The 21,651-nt window shown below is 39.4% G+C and overlaps 1 protein-coding gene across 1 annotated transcript; it reads left to right on the top strand.

The window, feature by feature from the left end:
- The first annotated feature begins 846 nt into the window (after nucleotides 1-846).
- lypla2 (lysophospholipase 2) lies at nucleotides 847-20,526 on the top strand. The gene is made up of 10 exons (XM_006794429.2): nucleotides 847-929; nucleotides 9,792-9,884; nucleotides 11,443-11,474; nucleotides 15,059-15,124; nucleotides 15,378-15,425; nucleotides 15,576-15,646; nucleotides 16,992-17,065; nucleotides 17,184-17,285; nucleotides 17,454-17,624; nucleotides 18,637-20,526. The coding sequence occupies exons 2-10, from the start codon at nucleotides 9,807-9,809 to the stop codon at nucleotides 18,685-18,687; spliced, it is 693 nt and encodes a 230-aa protein (XP_006794492.1). The 5' UTR covers nucleotides 847-929; nucleotides 9,792-9,806; the 3' UTR covers nucleotides 18,688-20,526.
- The last annotated feature ends 1,125 nt before the right edge of the window (nucleotides 20,527-21,651 follow it).

The following is a 21,651-nucleotide window of genomic DNA, read 5'->3' as shown; positions in this document are numbered from 1 at the left end:
GGAGTCATTTACAGGAATGTGTGAGCTCGGTATGAATGACCAAAATGCCCTGATGAGCTCATTTTATGTCAACAAGGAAAAAAGTGGCACATAAACAGTTCTTGCGATATAATATAAACTAACCTCTACATGTGTAAACTATAATAGAAGCAAATTAAATATATAATTTTTTTAAAAAGCAATTTACATACAGAAGGAAATTCTTCCAGAAGGAAAATGCTCCATGTTGTCGCAAAGCTCAAATCATCTCAAACTCGTTGTTGAAGCATGACAATGAGTTCACTGTACTCAAACAGCCTACATAGTCACCAGATCTCAATCAAATAAAGCACCTTTGGGATGTGGTGGAACAGAGATTCATATCATTGATATGCAGCCAATAAATCTCTTGGGAATGCTTTCCATGAAGAATTAAGGCAACTCTGAAGATAAAAGGGAGATTCAGCCTGGTACTAGCTATTCAAACACATCTAGAGCTTTAATGTTTTATTCTAGTGACTAGTGATTTTTGTTTTTTATAAAAATGATCGAAAACCATAGTTTATGAAATTGGAACATTTTAGAATATCTTTTATGGATACAGAAAAAAGTATATGTGTTAAATATAAGCATAATCATTCCAAAAAGACGTTTGTGCAATAACGGTAATAATAATAATGCAGTTAATGGGATTATTTGTGAGGATTTGTGAGGAAGTAAAAATATAGAATCGCTCAGATTTACTCCCTAATTTGGATATAAATGTAAAACTGAAAAAAATTAAATTAAAATAAGAATAATAAAATTTTGAGTAAAAACACTGAAGCAAGAGTATGCGGACCACAGCGGGCGTGGTTACATGATGACGTCTCCACGCACTGTACCGCCCCTTGCTTGTGAGCGGCCAGTAGCGGAAGTTCCGCTCCGTCGTGAACTGGGACAGCAAAGCGGTGAGTGTATGAATCTGTGTTAGCTAGCGGGCCGTGGGTGTAATTTTAAATCATTTATCCTTACTCGAATGGGACCTTAACGGGGTCCTTTTAGTGCTTAAAGGGTCTGTTAAAAAACGGGCGGGGTTTGGGGTCTGAATTTGATTTGTAACGTTTGTCCGAAGTAACCAAAGACAGAGACACACCGGTTGGAGACAATACAGTTAATGTGTGTGTGCGCGGGCGCGTGCGCGACGTTAGCTAGTAGCAGCTGTACTCCCACTGTTCCCGGTTATTGTGTGTGTTTGTGTGTTTGTGTGTGTGTGTGTGTGTGTGTGTGTGTGTGTGTGTGTGTGGTCGGCTAAACCTGGATTAAACCCGAGCGCATGGTCGGGAGTCAGGCAGTGTGTGTTTTTGGGGCAGCAGAGGCTTTGCGCTACTGAATGCCATCACTACCGAGGATAAGGATGAGGCGCATATCGGTGCTAAGCTTCAGCCATTCATTGTCTCTTTCCTGTTCGACACCACCCGCTTCCTCTGCTTCACACACCCATATCAAGTCATTTTATCCGATGCCGTGAGGCGTTCTACAAATTTCGCTTTGCCTTCTTTGACATCAGCTAGCCAGCCGAGCTGTAACCCTCCATCAGCAGGCGGGGAGCGGGGTTAGCTGCTGCTACTGCTGCTGGTGGAGGGGGAGTAGGATGGTGGTGTGTTTGGTGGTGGGGGGTGCCTGTCACTCACTGCCGCATATTATCCTGTTGTTTGCCAGCCATCCGTAGCCACTGAGCTGAGTGCAGCAGCCTGCTCTCGTGTGTGTGTGTGTCTTTGACGTGCACACGCGCACACACTGCAGCACGCCTCTGGTTTTTGTGTTTGATTTAAATGTAATTGGAGTCACGCAGGATGGAGACTCGTGATGTCCAAACAGGCTACATTTTCTTTCTTTTTTGGCCTGTTTTACCTAAAAGTAGTGGTGGGAGTTGCTGCTTTTCATTGAATATAGTTAATCATTCGGTCAGTCAACACTGGAGTAGTGCTTTTTCTAAGTATCGCTTCATCACATTACACCCTTTAAAATCAGGGAAAGATGAACTATAAATCGAGATACTATGATGTGATAATACAGTGTGGTGTTACAGTATTAGTGGTTACATTTCCTGTCTGATTCAGTAACTTTTGAGTGTTCTGCATAGGCAAAAATAGCAAAATTATGGCACGAAGTTACAATGATTTTGATCAATAGTGAAGTCAAATTTCTTTAATATGATATCCAACGCGATAGATGGAAAATGTGTATTTATTATACTTTAAGAAGAACAAACAAGTCTTGTTAGCTCTTGAGACAAAGCTATTTTAGAGACTAAAAAGACATTTTTTTATATTTTATGTAGATGTACCTTTTATATAGAAATACTTTTTTGCTACGAAAGATGTCTAAAATTTTTCTAATTTAACTGATTATGGTTTTTAATCATTTTTATTGAAAGATGAGTTGTAAAAATTATCAGAAGCAACTTTATTTATGCAGTCTCTGCTGCTCCTTATTACAAACCTGTGGTTAGTGTTTGTTTCAATAAAAGTGGTAAAGAAAAATACGGAAAATATGTTTGAGAGTTTTATGTATTGCAATGTACTCGTGTTATTTTTAATTCCAAAAAAAAGAACAGATGGAGTGGTTATTAAAGGAACAGTTTGATCAATAACACATTACTAGCAGGGGAGTTAAAAAAAAAAGTTTTATTATTTACTACCAGGTGTCTGCGTCACACCAAATCTTAACAAACATGTTGTTTGTAGATGTGTTGTGTTTAAAATACTAATTCATCATCTCTTTGGACATCTGCCTCAAGGCTTCCACTGCAGCGCGTGTTGTTATTGTATGTCTGTTATTCATGGTTCACTGTCGTGATTAGAAGTGGAAAATTACAATCATAGCATTCAGTATAGAAAAACATGCATATATTATATGTTTGTGTTACAAAAAGTACCTTTATGCTATCCTCTCCATGTCGTTTATCAATTATTATAAAATACTCCGAAGTTATTGTGAAAAATTGCAGAAGTAGACTGATAACATTCATGGTAGGAATTAAACGCATCACAATAGCACATATAAATTTACTGCGGGATCATAAATGACCGCGCTTGGTCACTTGAAGTGTTCTTAATAGCATTTTCAAACCTCTAATTTGTTTACTTGGGATGGGAGCAGGAAAAGTGCAGTTTTCCTGGACTACAGTACGAGGTGGGGAAGTTACTTCACTTGGTTCATTTTATGGCTAGTTGTTTCAGTTTGTGTACTCTATATATCTATGGTACTCACCCACATCCCAGGATGCTGGGATTTGACAACAGGAAGGTATTTAGCTCAAACTTGCAGCATTGACCTCTTCACTATAACAAACTTCTCTGAAGTTCTTTCGAAACTGACTCAGACTACCCCCTCCAAGCTCCTCTCAGTGCGGTTACTTCAGTCTGCACCTGAGTGTGATTACCGTGTTCACATCTGCTCACACGCGCCACACCATGTGTGAAATAACAGTTTGATTTAAACAGATTGAACAGTGACACAAAATAAACGTGCTTTGAATTAAAGCATCTACTTCCTGGTGGGGAGTTAACGTTTAACGAGAGACAACATTAGAGGGAATTATTTCAAATTGTAATGGGGCACGGCAAATAATAAGAATTGTTCTTACGCGGTTAAAGTAAGTATCTAAGTAAGTAAATAAAGTATCCTTTATTTCTCTGAATGCAGTCCACTGTAGAATGGAGGGAAGCAGTTGTTTATGATGTTTAGCTTAGCTTAAACTAACAGGTTAGAAACACTGCCACCAGTTTTTGAAAATACAATGAAAACCTGTTTGAATTTTCTTTTTAAAAACTGTTCAGAACCAGGAATGCTAGAATTTGCAGTCAAACAAAACTGTGAAAAAAGCAGCAGATCCTCATTATTTTGGAGATAGAACCAGAAAGACTTGAACTGATATAAACCTGAAATGCAATTTGGGATAATTTTTAATTGAACATCAGGAAACAGATCTTCATTTCTGATGCTGAGGTGTTGGTCCTGGCTCTAAATCTTTGAGTATTGGAATGTTATCAGTCGTTTCAGTTTTAGTGTTTGTGAGCTTTAAACATATAATCAAGCTAAACATTTAGTGTAAAGGCAATAGATTGGCCCCTGGAGAACATGATTTGTAAAATTTCTGGCATATTTTAGATGCCGTTCTTCTCGTCATTCCATAACTGGTTACCATTTGTGGCATGATGCATAAATATGCAGGTTTTGGGCACTTTGTTTTACATACTTATTGAGTAAAGTGAGAGATTTTTGATGATGGAAACTGCAGAGTTAAATAAAATGAGGCTTGTTTCATTTTTTTAAGACGCAGCTTGAATTGGACTTGATGGTGGTACACTATTTTTAACCAGCAGCCTCCTCCAGAAGCACATAGAGAGTGAGTGAGCCGTTGTTTCTTGGAGCCTACTTTGAAAGCCCACGCAGTGCTTTGTGCTGGGTCTCTGGGTTATGGGTCATTGTAAATCTGCCTAACAATAACAGGTAGAAAAAACTGTATAACAGAGATTAATTGTTTCTTTGCTTATGCTACCATGTTTCCTGAGCTCGTCCTACTTGTTTGAACAGATTGTTCGATTGTACCTGCACTCCGTTTATCTTCTTATCATCTTTCTTTCTTTCACTTCTGCATTCATGCTGCCTGCTTTCACTCTATGTCTCTGCCTGTTCCCTGTCAGCGTCTAGAGTGCAGCTAAATTCAATTTGTTAATGCTGGATTAGTATTTATTTAAAGCAAGCTCTTTAATTGGATTCTTGTGTGTTTTCTTTAAAAAAAAAAAAGAGCGATTCCTACTCAGTTTAAAATCTTTTGCAGAAAAAACTCAGAAATGAGGTCTGTTTTCCATTTTTATTTAACCAGGAGAACAAGTTTATAAGACAAGGTGAACAATTTTGTATTTGTATTTATAGGTTGCAACATTTTCATGTGAGCAGCCAAAATATTATGTAAAATAGCACAATAAAATTAAATACAGTAAGCTCATTTTAAATTGTACAGAAGAGATAATGATAAATAATATATATATATATATATATATATATATATATATATATATATATATCCAGAGGAACGATGTATATAATAGAATTGAAACAAAATGTAAAATTTGCTCAGGTGTTTTTAGATGTTCTTCTAGTATCATGATTTTAAAGTTAACTACTGAAGAGAGGTCCTTCAAATTTTTAGGGTAAATATCTGGTCTGTGAAATTGGACTACAGGAGTGGAGCTCATGTTAAGATGGAATGATGGATGCTTGAACACCCGATCACTGATAGCAGATTTTGTGGTCTGTAGAAACCTCACTTTGGCTTTTAGAGAATATTTTATTCAGTTTCTTACATACAAGACACATACTATTATTTAAAATGGTCAGGTGAATGGTTTCACACATATGAAGGCATGAATATGAGGGGGGTAAAATCATTTTTATTTATCTTCAGTGTAGGGACTTTGTGGGGATTTATGCTTCAGATGAATGTCTACATCATAGCTACGTCATAACTACAAACCCATCTGAAACCCCTATGCCGTAACCTGACCTGCAACTCTCTAGAAATGTAAAGTAAATGTCACATTGACGCAGACCAAAACTATTGTAAGTGGCCTGTTCAGTACTGTCAATTCCCCCAATAATAATAATAATAATAATAATGACTCCAAAATGATGGCAATTCCTTGAGCGGGATTGCTGAAGCTACCAGAAATGGATGTGAGGGAAATGTACAAGGAATCTGAAAAACTTGAGGGATAAATATGATACATAGAAGGGGAATGAAGTCCCAGCATTTTGTTTCTTTTGACTGTCGCTGCATATAAACACGACCACAAGGTAGCTGACACGTAAAGCGCTGACATGTAATGCGCTGACATGTAATGCGCTACCACATGCGTTGGCCGCTTACGAATACTTCATTACTACACTGCACATTTTAGAGTCCATATTCGTGAAGCAGTTAAATTAGTTTTACATAGAATTTCATAAAAATATTGAATAAAATGGCCGCTCAAAAATAATGTTAGTGGTATTTTAAGGTATTTTTCTCCCTTTATCCCTTGAGAAAACTGATGATAGATACCTGATTTTTTTTTTTTAAATTCCCATCAAGAAGTTTATTTTTACCCTGGATTTTTTTCTGATAGTTAGGTAAGAAGTATTTGATGAAGCAGCATGAAGAAAGGAGCTTAATTACACCGAAAAATTCAAAAATAAAATTTGGGATTTTAGTCAAATGGCTTCCAACCTCGAGATCAAGACTGTTTTAACCTGTCTGTTATCTAACTTGTGCCTTTTTTAATGAAATATTAAATACTTATATTCCTTAGAATTCCAAATATTTATTTAAGTTAAATCAAATGCGTTGTAAGTTGTAAGGAATCAGTTATTAATCTGGTGTTTTTTTAGCATAAATAGATCAGTGAACATATTATTTTGTATATTCAGATTTTGAGAGCTGAGCAGCAATATTCTTTTAGTTTTTAACAAGTCGTTTGGATGTAGAAGTACTTTTTTTCATGCATATTCACTCTGTGCAGAAAAAGCAGCACAATTTGTTGGAAAACACAAAATGTTAACTTTACAACAAATTTTCACTCTTTGCTCTGCTAATCCGGTTTACCATTTAAAAAAAAGGCTATTTCCTGCAGCTTGCCCATTCATTATTAATTTAGTACTCATTTATCAGTTGATGCAAAAAAACAAACAGACTTCTATTGTCCACACTTGGGATTTCACATATTTCGGCTGCAGATATGACCTTCAGCTAATGATTTGTCACCTGGTACGGACAGCATGTGCAGCATTTAGCTGCTTGATCTTAACATCTGTGAAATTTTAACAGCCGAGGCGCTGAAGGTTTATACATTAACCTTTGTGCTTCCACATTTCCCTGTCTCCTTGTTGCCCGTTTACCAATCGGACAGTTTGCTGTCTGACCCACCCGTCCCGTCTCCCATATCCTGTCCAACAACATCAGGACGTTAGAGGCTTTTACTGCTGGACTTTACTGTAAAACAACAACCTGATCTCCTGCCTGTTATTGACGGCTGAATCGCGCCAGTCAGCGGTCCATTTTACAGTCAAGAGAGGGCATTTAGTTTATTTGATGAGTCTATTCAGTTGCTGACTACAGAAACCTGCATGGCACAAATGCTTTTTTTTACTGACTGCTTTACCTTCACCAGCAGCTTCGTTATGTGTTTGCATGTGTGAGCGATATGTTGACCTTTGTTGTTCCCGTGTGACAAATGAATGGCTGCACTGATAATGAGGTTTTTATAACTGACAGAGAAAGCTGTTGAATGTCACCGCTGATGTCCAAATAACATCCAGTCCTTCTGAGCTACACGCAAATAACTCTCGACATGCATCTGCACAGCCCCTGGTTTGAATAGGCTGTGCTCTATTTAAATATTTGAATACATCCTGGGGAGGTGAACATTTGGTATTGAATGAGCAGTGAGGCTTAGAGAAGGCAAAATGTAATGAACTTCATAATCCAGTGTAAATATAGCTCTACCAGCATGATTTCCATATATTGGCCCGTGTTCTTTATAATACAGTACACCCAACTCTGTGTTTTTAGTGATGTTCCTGGCTACTGATTTACTGGTCAGTTAAACAGGAGAAGAAAATAAGTAATAGATGAGTCTGAAAATAAGAAAGCATTCCAAAAGGAGGCTAAATTAACCCCAGCGTGGCAGGCCAAGTTCAGATATGTCTGTACAGATAATGTGTTTATTTAAGCGCCTTTTCAAATCATTAAATATGTTTTTCAGTTATCAGATCATATTTGAAAGTCTCATAAATTGCTTGATGTCAGATTCGTTAAACTGGTTAACCTTAGCAATGCTACCTTACATGCTGCTAGTAGCAGCATGTGCTACTAGCAGCATGTCTGTACATCTGTTTACTCTGTCACAGCTGACGTAAAGCAAACTTACAGCAAAACCAATGTTACTTAAAAAACATCGAAACAGTCGGCGGCTGCCAGATGATTTCATTGACTTTTGTTTACAATCTGCAACCGGCTGGAACTTGCGGTGACTAAATGGTTGCTCGCAGGTTTGAGGGCATTGCACACTCACGACCACTTGCGAGTGCACAGGTCACCTGATAGGAGTCAACCTTTGTGCAGTGGTCACAGTCACAGTCTGACTTGGTTTGCAAATCATTACTAATTTATAACTGTTGTAGATTAAGAAAATATGAAAAAGTAGTTTAACCATGTGAGATCTAAGAGATTTATGCTTCTGCGCTGTGTCTGTGTTGTAGGTTGGTCATAGCTGCAAACACTTCTGTTGCCGAGTAGCGAGCAGAACTGTTCTGCATATCTCTAATTTTATTGCCAAAATAAATTGCCAAATAAATTTACAGTTGCACGTTATATTAACGGAACTATTTTAAGTTCACAGGACTCATGCAGCACAGTTTGCTCTTAAAATAAGTTTGTGATCACTGCATTTGTTGTTGGCTTCTCCACCTGTGACGATATCACAGCCTAGTAACCATTAATGGATGCATGTATGAATGGCAACACTCATAAAAAAAAACACACATCAACAAACAGAAAGATGTCTCTCCCTCTCTGTAATCTGACAACATCTGAGCTGCAATAGTGAGTTATCATTGAAATCGTAGCAAAGACTGACAGTATCGTACGCTCGCACCTTTCATCTCAGCCGAGCCTCCCAGGGTACAAAATCTGAGAGCCACACAACAAGTATAAACTGAGCTCTGAGTGGACTGGACCACTAAAGCTAATGTTTTCTACCCTAGTAAAAAAAAAACCCTTCAAGTTGGTCACTTTCTTTTATTGTGAGTACATTTAAATTCTTCTGAAAACATTGTAAGAAATAACTGAATCTTCATCTGGTTCCTCTTAGTTTTTCCACATTCAGCCAGGTAAAATAAATCCTGCTGCAGTAAATCAAAGAAACCAATCAGCAAGGTTTAAACACCTTGCTTTGGTGGAGTGTGGTATACCGTGGGTAATGTCAGTATGAAGGCTGCATGTATTAAAGCTGACAGTGATTCAGACCTCTGCCTCTGATTAAATTAACTATTAAGTTAACCTGGTTCATCTTGATTAATTTTTGTCAACTTGGTTCCAGAGAACATGTCAGAGTCCAAAGTTTAAGCCCTCCTCCTTTGTAATTTTTGTCTTCTGCAAAGCCATCCAATATGCCAGATCATGAGTAGTTTCAAGCCCCTGGGGCACATTCAAGATCCACAAGGAGGCTGTTGGATGACAATGACAAAGATAGAAAGAGAAAGTAAAAGCAAGAACTGTTCCAAATATAAATGAAAGAGAAAAACTAGAATATGAATGAAGAAGCTACTTTCAGATGCTCCCTTATTCGTGAGAGGTCACCGTAACACCATCAAACTGATGATCTTTTGCTTGTTAGGCGAATATGAAAATGTTATATTATTAAACCAGTTTGATTTGAGATTAGAGCGGATTCTGTTGGAGTAAAGGAGCTGTGTGATATCCAGTGATTTCTAGTATTAAAAACGTGTATCCTCCAGAAAAAACTCCGGAAGATTAGTGTCATGACTCAACTTCCTTCTCTGCTACAGGAATAAAAGAAGCTGCCATGAACTTTGAGCGGATTTTACAGTTTTGATCTGCTGTGTAAAAAGTCTTAGAGTTAACTGTGAAAATGCTTAAATTATCTCAAAATGTGTGAGTGTTAAATGAAGCATTTTGTTTAGCTTGAAGTCGCTTCTCACTGTGCAATCTGCAGGCAGCTGAAATCTTTTTTTTTTCTTCTTTCTGTTCTCGTTTTTGTCTCCAGCACCTCTTACAGTGTATGTGTGGCAACAACATGTCTGTGCCGCTGCTCGCCGAGGCTGTGACGGTGTCTGGGGTGGAGAAGGAGACCGCGGCGGTGAGTGAAAGCACAAAACCTAACATAACTTTATTTACCTCAAACGCTGCTGGAGTGTTTTTGTGGCCTTAATCAAACAGTGCTTTTAATTTTGACTTTGGCTGCTCGGGCAACTCCGCCCAAATAGAAACAGAAAAACAGGTGAGACAAAGACTATGAGGTACTCAAAGCTGTCACTTGTGACACGAAGTTTGGCGTAAGACCGAATGGAAATTGTTTCAGAGCGGCACTTCACACTTCTGTGAAGTATGGTGAACCTTGGTGTCACATCTGTGCTGTGGAAACATTCAGGCTAATAAGACAGGTGTAATTTAAATAAAAAACAAAACCCATAACAGTTGCGGAAAAAATGGTGTTTATATACTTACCTAAAAGCAGAACAAGCTCCCGATTAAGTGTGGTTTTCTCATTTAATTATTTTTTTGTTTTTAGGATCACATTAAAATGTTATTTTTAAAACTTTCATTTATTTTACACACACCTGACTACATGATAAGCCACCTACACAAAGACCCACAAATCAATGCTAGCCCTCAGAGGGTCCTGGGGACATGTCCTTGGGATCACGAATGTCAGTTTGCCTTATATCTGACAGCACGAAAAAAACTAAAATGCATGCAAATCTGTGTTGCTGCCAATTATTGACCCATCTGAGGGGCTAATAAAAACAATAATCAAACATTTCTTGAAATGTAGTTAGAACAAATATAGAACTGGCGGGTGCTGGCGCCTATCCCAGCTACCATAGGGCGAGAGGCAAGGTACACTCTGGACGGGTCGCCAGTCTGTCGCAGGGCTAACACATAGAGACACAGATAGAGATACAAATTTCCACCCAGCACTGTGATCAATATCAAGAAATTGGACTTTTTGTACTTTACTTCTGTAGCCATGCCAGTCCTGTTTTATGGCTCACCTGTAGCTTCACCTGCAGCAGCACATGTAACGAGTGTTACAGCGGAGTAATCAGGCCTATTGTGTCAACACTCAGCTGGATCTCAGAGTGAAAATTAAATAAGTCTCTTATCAGGCTGTTACTGGATACCGTGCAGGGTTTTGTTAAACATCAGAATCAAAGCTGACTGTTCCAGCTCTGAACCCTACATGGAAGAAAAGTGTTTTGATCTGTGCAAAGAGCCAATTCTCTGACTTCTAGCCAACAAACATCGAGTTGCCAGTCTTCTGAACTGTCATTAGTCCCTTTCATGGTTTCTCTGCAGGAAGTATCATGTGTGGAAACTCGCAGTGAGAGTAGATCTTGGCAGGAATGTAAGACTGTCACCTGGTTTTCTTCTGCAAACTTGTGGCTGTAGCACTCTGTGTCCAGAAGGCTGGTAAATTGTATTGAAGATCAAAGAGTTTTTTTTTGTTTTTCATCTGTGAAGTGCAAGATGGACTTGAACATACTGTCCAGATCACAGGAAGAAAAGTTTCTGTTACCAATCAGTACTGGGAACAGATAAGGCCTCTGTGTCTGCATTTAGAAGGAAGTGTTTTCCATATATTTGTGAAGCTTGTGTAAGAGAAAATAATTCTGCTGTCTCCATCTGTGCTGCAGGTGATCTTCCTTCATGGTTTGGGAGACTCAGGGTGAGTAACTTTATTTCTGTTTTCTGTGAGGTGCAGTTAAAAAGTTCAGTTTCAGTTTGCAGTTAAAACGTTTCTGATCATACCTTGAAGGATATCTTCTTGTGCACCTTTGGGCCGCTTTCAGCATAGCTGGGGTTTTTTTTTGTAGATCGCCCTGTTGGAGTTTTGTCTGACCACTCGTATTTTACCTCTTTTGTCAAAACAGACATTTACCAAGATTTGTATTTTGAGCCAAATCTGAGGGAGATGCTTTTGGTGAATAGAACAGGTGATGAGCCTCAAATGCCATCACCTACAGACCACATCATTTCTGGTTAAAGGTTTCCCTCGTACAGCTCAAAATGTTACAGGGACAAATTCAGAGTGTATGGTGGAGGAAAAACCCAAAAGCATTCATGTAGCAACATAAAGGCATAAAGTATGCTAGGGTGCGCTTGGGTCAGAGAGATGCAGTTTTCATTATCGAATGGTGAGTGTTAGGCTAGTGCGGATTCATCTCTGGAGACACTACACAACAGTGCAGCAATTGTGAATACAACCTACAGCCATACATCAAGCAAGCTGCAATTATAATGCCTGCTTTAACCCCACAACACTAACGTCCAGTTTTGTAACACTATCACTAATGCTGGGTATATTTTTATCCAATATAATATACCCAATAAAACAAAGAAATAACGAAACTGGGAAGTTGTTTTTCTGTCCACTCACTCCTGGGACACATTAGCCTTGTCAAGTAAAGGTGCATTCTCACTGAATCTCTGACATCTGTGGGAAAAGTTTTAAAAACAAAAGACCAGCTGACTATAAATGTTTTACCATATGAATTCCCTTGGAAATTACCACTAAGTAATTTTTATTCAACACTTGATGAAAATCACGCGACATTAGTGTTCTAGTGTTAAGAGGCGTCCACACAGGAAACAGCTAGCAGTAACATGGCAACAATGTAGAAAGTCTGCGATATTCAGCGATTTCATGTGATGCCAGGCAAACACAAAGCGAGTCTGCGGTTTCTCAACTTCAAGGCGAGTGATTGAAGTGACTACCACTGAGAGCAAAGATTACCACTGATTGACATACCGTATTATAGGGTAGTAAATATATTAGAGGGTTGCCTAGGCAACCAGAGCCTGAACTATCTGCTAGCAACCACCTGTCAGCTGCAAACCAATTTGCAAGTGAATTGCTTTCTCTGTGGACGCCTGTTCAGGCACGGACACTGTGAGCTCTGTAGGATTTACTGGTCACCCTGCATTCCTGCTCTCACCTGTGGACACAAACTGAGTCAAGCAAAAAGAATCGAATTGCAGATACAAGTACTTTTCTCCAAAAGGCTGTCTGGACTCTCTCTTAGAGGTAGGATGAAGAGCTCCACTTTTCAAGAAGGGCTCACAGTAAGAGCCAGTTGAGGTGGTTTGGGTATCTGACCAGGATTCCTCCTGGGCGACTGGGCACTGCAGGCTCTTCAGCTGAAACCTGCTGTGTTGTGGTTCAGCTCATCACCAAGACTCTTGATATGTGGATAATAGTTAAAACGTTTTGCATTTCCATTTATGGAGTATAACTGGAACAGTTTTCCAGTGGACCTGCAACAAGGTTCAAGCATTATTCAGTTCAAAGAATTTCCAAAACCTGCTTTTGGAGAAATTTGAAAACGATGCCTGATAGTATATATATATATTTATGTTAAGAGTGTTGAGCATGGGGTAGGGATTAATATTTATGTACCTGCTCCTTCCTACTCCAAGTCGGACATTATGATTGAGTTGGTATTTCATGTCACATAGATTTTGTTGATTTTGTATGCACACATATATCTGTGTATATGTATACGCAGACAGTGTTGGGAAGGTTACTTTTAAAATGTATTCCATTACAGAATACAGAATACATGCCCCAAAATGTATTCTGTAACGTATTCCGTTACGTTACTCAATGAGAGTAACGTATTCTGAATACTTTGGATTACTTAATATATTATCATGCTGTTTACAACTACATGAATGTACTATTGCTGTGATTTATTACTGTTACTGAAGGTCCGCGGCTCCGAACCGTAGTAAAGGGACCTCTGGCTAATATGGTGGGTTCTGTTTCGGGCTCGTAGCCGAAAACTAGCTTTACTTTGTTGTCTGGGTCAACTTTGCTTGCGAGAGACAGAGAGAGGCGGAACTTATTGTTTCGGAGGAAAACACGAACATGGTGTACAGTCGAGTCTTAATAGCTTACTTACAACTGGGCTCGTCAGGCACTCTTCTTGGCTGCAGTGGTTATTATTATATTTACATGCTTCCAGCTCCCGTTTCTGCTCAACGATAACTCGTACTTTTCCACTCTCATTTTTCTCCCTCCTCGCGCTCACAGACACATAACGTGTATGGCGGTCCATTCTCCCTGCAGCACGGACTACACTGCCCATGATGCTACATTCTTTAGCGCTATACCTGTAGCATTCTGCCTATTAGCTTAGCACAACAACAACAACAGGCGCTCTCTCACCCAGGAAACACGCAGAGAGAGAGCGTCACCCTGTAACCATGGCAACCGTAACACTGCCACCTGGAACTACAGAACGTAGCTGTCAAACAAAACCCAAACAGTCCTGACCCGCCACAATATGAAACAGGGAAGTACCGCCGTGTAATCGATTTATTTCAACAAAGTAACTGTATTCTAAATACCACCTTTTTAAACGTAACTGTAACGGAATACAGTTACTCATATTTTGTATTTTAAATACGTAACGGCGGTACATGTATTCCGTTACTCCCCAACACTGTACGCAGATATGTGTGTTAATATAGGTTATCATCATCATCACACACAAACCATGTCACTTTGAAAGAGAAGCTGAGGTCTGTGATGAAGTGGTCAAAACAGGATTTCCAGGGAGTGATCTAAAAATGGGAGCCAGGCTGAAAGCAGGCCAGAGATAGAAGAGAAGATGAACTGATTCTTAAAAGCTGCCCAAAACCTAATTGATTTTTTTTTCCTTTGTAATTATAGTTCACATAATTTGAGTTGTCTTTCCCTTTTTTTGTTTAAATGTTTGTTTCATTGGGCTGAATGTGAGCAGAAAATTTACAGGAGAAACATTCCTACATGTACAAATCATTACATACACAGCACAGTAGCAGAGGGTGGTGATGCAGAGTTAATGACAATAATTAATTTTAAAATCCTGCATTTGGCTCTTGCTGCTTTTGCACTTGACTTTAATAACATGCATTTAGTGGCCTTTAGTCATGTGTAATTGGTGCCAACATTCATGTGGTTGAATTTCATAAAGCAGCATTTATGACATTATGAATGTCTAATTTAAAAAACTACTTAAATCAGTACATGATGACAGCTTGTCCTCAGTACAGTTTTAGTGCTCCTCTGTAATGGAGATGAAAAATCATTTCACGCATGCTGATCGTTATACATCAAGAGAAATCATTTTCTACACGCGTTACTTCAGCGAAGAAGTGACTTTCATGGACTTGGTTGTAATGCTTTTGGGGTGGATGTGCTGCATATTAGTGGTTTTACTGTTGCTTGATTAGGAACAAAGAGCTGCTCTCTCTGTTTTCTGTCAGGCATGGGTGGGCGGATACTTTGACTGGGATCCGGCTGCCTCACGTCAAGTTTATCTGCCCCCACGCGTAAGTCTTTTTTTCTCATGTCACGATTTGATTTATGCCTCTAAGAATTTTGTTTGTTGGGACTTATGTGGATTGATTTAAAAAAAAAAAAAGACTTGTAGGCAAATAAATGCTCTGTAATGTTTATTTGGTGCATTTTAAGCCAAATTTTTGCCAGTCATTCAAGTCATTTGGAGTTAATAATGTGTTACTGTAACGTAGCTCCTGGCTGCTGTTTTCTCGTCATGTTTTCATTGCCTCTCCTCCGCTGCAGGCCCCCCATTCCCGTTACACTCAACATGAAGTCGATGATGCCCGCGTGGTGAGTTGGCGTGATGAAAGAGGCGGCCTTTTAGCTCAACACTGGATGCCATTGTTTCCCTGGAAACCACAATAGCCTCCCATATTGCCATTGACAATACTGCAATTGTATCCATTCATTTTCCTTACGCTGGGCTTTACTTGTGTGCAGGTTTGACCTCATGGGTCTCAGCCCCGACTCTCCAGAGGACGAATCTGGAATCAAGAAGGCAGCAGAAAACAGTGAGTTTAATGTGTTTAAATATCGAACAAGGGCCACGTGTGTGGGTTGATAATAGCAGGGAAGCACTAATACGCTGTCATTAAACGGTGATTGGAAAGCTTCCAGACTCCTGCAGCTTCAGTCTGGTTTTACATCCCTCTATTTAGTGGTTAGTATCTTCTCTTGTATGCACCTTAACTCCTTGAATAATGGCTTAAGCTAAAGAGGGTGCTTACACCATTAAATATATAAATGTGAAATACTTAAAGTGCACCTATTATTTTGCTTTCCAGCTCTACTGCAATACATTTCTGTCACTAATAGCTCAATATAATCCCTTTTTATGTGATACTGGGCCTTGGTGCAGCCTTTTAGATCACTCTGAAACAAGCTGTTTTAGCTCCTCCACCTTTAAGACAGCTTTCTTCTGATTGGCTGCCCCTCACAAGCAGAATGTTTGAGCATCAGGAAGGCAGCGGCTCTGTAGGCACAGCTAGAGCTGCATGCCTAAGATGACCCTATAAATTATCCCCTCTTTATGATATTATTAACAGCCAAGCTTCGAAAATAAGTCTGTGAATCTGAGAATTTTTAGTGCAACTTCAGGGCAAAATGTTTAATGGATGATTGTTCTTGTTCATAGACACAAATTGTCCCACCAGAGATTTGGGTCTCCTCCCAGCCTCCAGATTTGAGACTTGAGAATCTTTAGAAATGCTTTAAATGCTTACATCATAAATCCCCCTGCTGTTAAATAGATCAAAAACTCTGCTAAAAATTTAAGGTTTAACACACACCCGCAATTTGTCTAATTATTTAATGAACATTTAAGAATACAGCACTTTGAGTCAACTGTAGTTGTGAATTGGTGCTGTGTAAATAAAATTTAAAAAATATAATTCAACTGTAAGACTATGAGAGGCTTGATTATACTTAATAGTAAGATTAATGTTATGTAGGCGATTTAAAAGGGATGTTCTTGACACTGTGATTAGTTAGTTTGTGAAAAATGTTCACAGTCTTTGCGTATGTACTTGTCTGTAAAAAACGAAACAAAAAAAAAACTTAAAAGAGAAAATCTCTAAAAGTGTGTGCTGTTATCCTCTTATTTAGACTGTTATAAAATGTCACTGCTGTGTATGAAGACTGTCTTCACCCTCTTCAGAGCAGCTATAAAAACCTTTTTCTTTGAATATCCACATGCCAAGTATGGATTACATTTTTTTAAGCCAGCTGCAAAGTTGACAGGAAGTCAAGTGGAACATTTTTGTTGGAAATTTGCCACATCAGACTTATTTATTCCTTCTTCTACGCTACCCACCCCTTTGTTTGGCTTCACTAACGGGTTATTCTTGCTTCTCACAGTCAAGGCCATAATCGAGCACGAGGCCAGAAATGGGATCCCTCCAAACCGTATAATACTTGGCGGTTTCTCTCAGGTGGGTTTTTTTGTCTTGGTGCTACATGTTGTGAATTGCATTTACATTATTATATATACAAGATCAATATTGTAAATGCATCTATTAAAGGTTGTCTGCTTCCTGTGTTGCTCCTCAGGGTGGGGCCTTGTCCTTGTATACCGCCTTGACCTGCCAGCACCAGTTGGCTGGTGTTGTGGCCCTCAGCTGCTGGCTTCCACTTCACAGGAGTTTCCCATCGGTACAGTCACAGTTTCACTACAGAGGAGAAACCTCCTTCTCCTGCCTGCTCCTCTTTTCAACACAATGCTGATACCTTCATATGATTTTTAACATGTCACACTGCCAGACGGTTTTAGTGAGAAAGCTACGCTCAAAGCTAAATTCTACTTCTATGTCTGTCCCACAGGCGTCAAGCGGCAATAAGAACCTCCCAATCCTGCAGTGCCACGGTGAGATGGACGCCATGATCCCTGTGCAGTTTGGTGCCATGACGGCAGAAAAACTCAAATCCATAGTCAACCCTCAAATGATTACCTTTAAAACCTTCCCAGGGCTCCCTCACAGCTCCTGTCCTCAGGTACTGTTGTTCACAAATCACACTGATAACTTCTTCTAAAAAGCTTGTTACTTCTTTCAAGGTTGAATCAAATATTTAGCTAATTTACATTTTTCTGACATCCTGATTACTTTCACCAAAACAAAAGCATTGCATCATCCACCTGGGTGAATTAGGCAATGTTAATTAAACCTTTAAATCAAGGTTTTTCTCTTGAAATAAAGATAAGGAAATTTTTATTTCAAGAGAAAAATCTTGAAGACAATTACCAGGCCTCTGGAGAACTTCAAGATAGTTTGAGGATGTAATTTAGCCATTTAAATCAGCTGTATTAGATCAAGGATGCATCTAAAACCTGCAGGACACCAGCCCTTGAGACCTCGAGTTCCCCCACCCCTGATTTAGAGGATAAACTCTAAACAAGGGTTGTTGTTTTTTATCCATGATGCATTCTTCCAGCTCAAACTTTGTAGGTAGAACAAAACAGAACCGCTTGGGTCTCTGGTACAATTTTTACTACCCGTGATTTTTAATGTTTCAGATTTGCTTCTAAAGCTGTTCTTTCAAATGTAGATGTCTCTAAAACGCTGTGATTTTAACAGTTTGACACTTGAATCAAAGGAAAAGTCTTAAAGAAGGTTTGCAAATGAAACGTTTATACACATATATATGTAGAAAAACAGGGTTGTAGGAGTTTACAGAACGTCCTTCTCTCAATAATGAAGTCTGTGGGCTATATACGAGTCTCCAGCACAGCTAGTTAAGCTTCCTAGTGTCACGGGCTTTGATGTTGTCAGCCCAGCAGATGGCTAGAAAGAAAACTGTACTAGCAACAGAAAAAGTGCAACATTTTGCTGCACACATTTTTCTTGGAAAACCCTAAGCTTCTTGATGAAGTAGAGTCTGCTCTCTCCATTCGTGTGAACAGCTTCAGCGTTACATTTCCAGTCCAGCCTGTTTTTCAGCTGAGATGAGTCCTGAATCATCTGTTCAGCTTCTCCACTGTACCAATATTTGGTCTGCTCTCTTGCAGGAGATGGCAGCTGTAAAGGAATTTATCGAGAAGCTTTTGCCCCGGATCTGACCTCACCTCATCCCCACTGTGACCCCCTTTGAGACACTGACCTTTCACCCCTTTTCTGCCATTCTCCCACAGGAAACAGCCATGAGCACCCCCTCCCACACACATCCACGAGACGGCAAACATACACGAACACGCACATATTTAGTAACGATGATAACGATGATTTGACCCACACTGCTAAACCAACCAAATGCTTCTCCTGCGGTCCAGCAACACTCATACTGTTAACAGATTTGTCAAACACACTGATTTGAAGTGCTTGCATTCACACGTCTTATCCTTCAGAGGGAGAAACACTGAAAACTCAAACATTAAATTCCTGTTTGGCTTCCGTTTTTCAACTTCTGTCTGTTGCCTCATTCTCATTTCCCCTCATTTTTACATCATTTAGCTTCTCACTCATTGCTACACTTATCCTTCTGGCATTGCTGTGTGACTTTGTAAATCAAGATTAACACAGAGCAAATAAGCAGGTTAGCACTCGCCTGCAAACACACTGCTGTTTAAAGGTGCAGTCAGACCAGATTATCCATCCTAATTCTTTTTCCTGCAGTTTGACGTGCCTTCTTAGCTTCACAGGTGGAGTCGCGTGAAACTTTAATATGTGATCGCTCTCAAGGTGCATGAGTTTGAGGGGGAAAAAGGTGGATTTGGCTTCTTATTCATTCTTGCTTTATGACTACAGCCTAAAGGTTGGGTGCATGAACATAAGCAGTAGAAACACAAATAAAATGCAGCATAATCTACAAGCTTGTAGAGGCCTGCCATGTAATTGCCCATTTGTTTATGCTTGCAATCCTACCCGCCCTGTCTCCTGAACCCTTCTGTTATCTGGTCTGACTGCAGCTTCACTCCAGTGTTGGGTACCCAACAGAGTTTGACTCGGGGATAGTGAGCGCCAACCCATCCTTTCCAATCATGACTGCGGCCTGTCCAGGTCTTGCATCGTTAACAGCAATGGCTCTTTTTACTGAATCTTGCACACAAGGCTGCCATGCTGCTTCTTTCTTCTTCTTTTTTTTAAATAAATGTGATCAAACATCATGGAAGTATATGATCAGAGTCCAACAGAAATAAAGCTAATCAGTGGATACTTGTGCTACCCTGTGCTGTTTCTTTCAAAGCGTGCACACCTGCAGGTTGATCTGCTTTCTATGTATCTGTATGTGAAAGTACCTCAGTTTGTTCCTTTAGGCCTAAAGGCGAATGACTGATGATGGCTGCAAACCTGCACAGACTGCACACCATGACTGGTTTCAGCAGCAGTTCACCCCACTAACAGCCGCCGCCTCCTCCTCCTCATGAATTCCTGTTGATTTCCACTATTTATTTGCTTTAAACCTCTGGTAAAACACACTTCCTCTACATTTTCTTCCATAACACCAACACAGTCTCGCTCCCTCCTTTGGGTCCCCACTAATAAAACATGGAAAGGTCAGCAACACTATTATATTCCACTTTAGAAAATAATGGCTATACAAAGGGAGCACTTTGGCAAGAAAATGGTCCAACATAATTGAAGGGTGAAAAAAAAATTAAGGTTAATCTTTGAACAACTTGTGATCTTTGGACATAGGAGTGTAACTCTGAGGAGTCGTGTGTGTGCTTAAACATATATATATATCAGGTGTTTTACAGTTTTTCCTTTGTGAATATTGATTTTGCTCTCTTCTTAATTTCCTGTTCTGCTGTATCGCTGTTCCCAACCTGATTTTAAAACAAAAAACCAGTAGAGAAGGACGAAAGGCATCTGTTTTGATTGTTGTTCACAACTCGATGAATGTGTCTCTCATCTCCTCGACTCCTTGTGTATTTTTCTTATTTTTTTGCTCTAATGCGGTCCGTTATCTTCTCTTTGATGTGTTTGCCATTTTTTCTTTCATCATTCCACTTGTTCCTCTCGTCTCGTGTCTTTTCTCCTGGGTTGTATTGTTGTGGTTTGTTTTTTTTTTAACGTTGTGTTTTGTCACTGTTGTCATCTCATCCTTTTTTGTGTTGGTTTATAATGATGAGCATTAAGGAAACGTGTTCAGGTGAGGCTGAGGTGGTCTCTCCTTTTTTTTTGTTTGTTTCCAAAACACCTGTATGCGTAATAAAAAAAAAAGAAAAAAGTCCATCTGAGTTGAGCGTCACTCATTTTTTAAATGTGTATCTGCAGATTCATACACACTCATGGGGTTTCCATATTTTTACTCTCTTCTACCTTCTAAAATAATACTTTAACGGTCATGGGCAGCGTTTCAAACACTTGATTATTTTGAATGTTTCTATGATATGACGTAGACAGATCAAAGACTTTCATTGATAAATAAGTCACATCTACGCAGAGTCAGCATTAACCTTTGCTGACATGCAGCACATCAGCTTCTGGGTCGAATATTGATTGATGGTGATCCATTCCTGCCCTATCGGAGCTTGAACTTGATCATAGTTTGTGGGCTTCTTCGTCCACTTGCTTTTTAAGGATTAACCATGGATTTGCAATCCGATTAACATCTGAGGAATGTAGCCTTGGATTCAAAATCTGAATTTGATGATTCTGCAGCCACTTAGTTACAAAGTTTTTTTTTTTTTTACTCCATCATGGTGAAAAATGGAGAGAAATTACACCTTGATCCTTGGTAAAAGTTGGTCTTTGAGGATGTTTTAAGTCTTGTCAGTCCGTCAAAGGTGTCTCCTTTTGCTCTGAAGAAAAGCTTTGCCCACTGAAGCCAGTTTTGAAGGAGTTCCCACATACTTGGAGCATGTGTCGGCTTTTCCTTCACATGCCTTGCCAGTTAGGTTAAGGGTGGCTGTGACTCAGGAGGTAGCCATGCGTGATGGAAAGAAGCTTAAAGACACTAAATTAAGTGCTTTAGGACTCAGACTGGGTGACTGTAGCTCATAGTAAACACTGGATTCACATGTGAGTTTGTATAGATTCAGATCACTTTATTGATCCCAGGAAAAAAATCATTTGCAGCT

This window comes from Neolamprologus brichardi, chromosome 22 (assembly GCF_056152115.1).
Source record: "Neolamprologus brichardi isolate AB-2024 chromosome 22, ASM5615211v1, whole genome shotgun sequence".
Taxonomy (NCBI): Eukaryota; Metazoa; Chordata; class Actinopteri; order Cichliformes; family Cichlidae; genus Neolamprologus; species Neolamprologus brichardi.
This window is presented reverse-complemented; position numbering and strand designations above follow the sequence as displayed.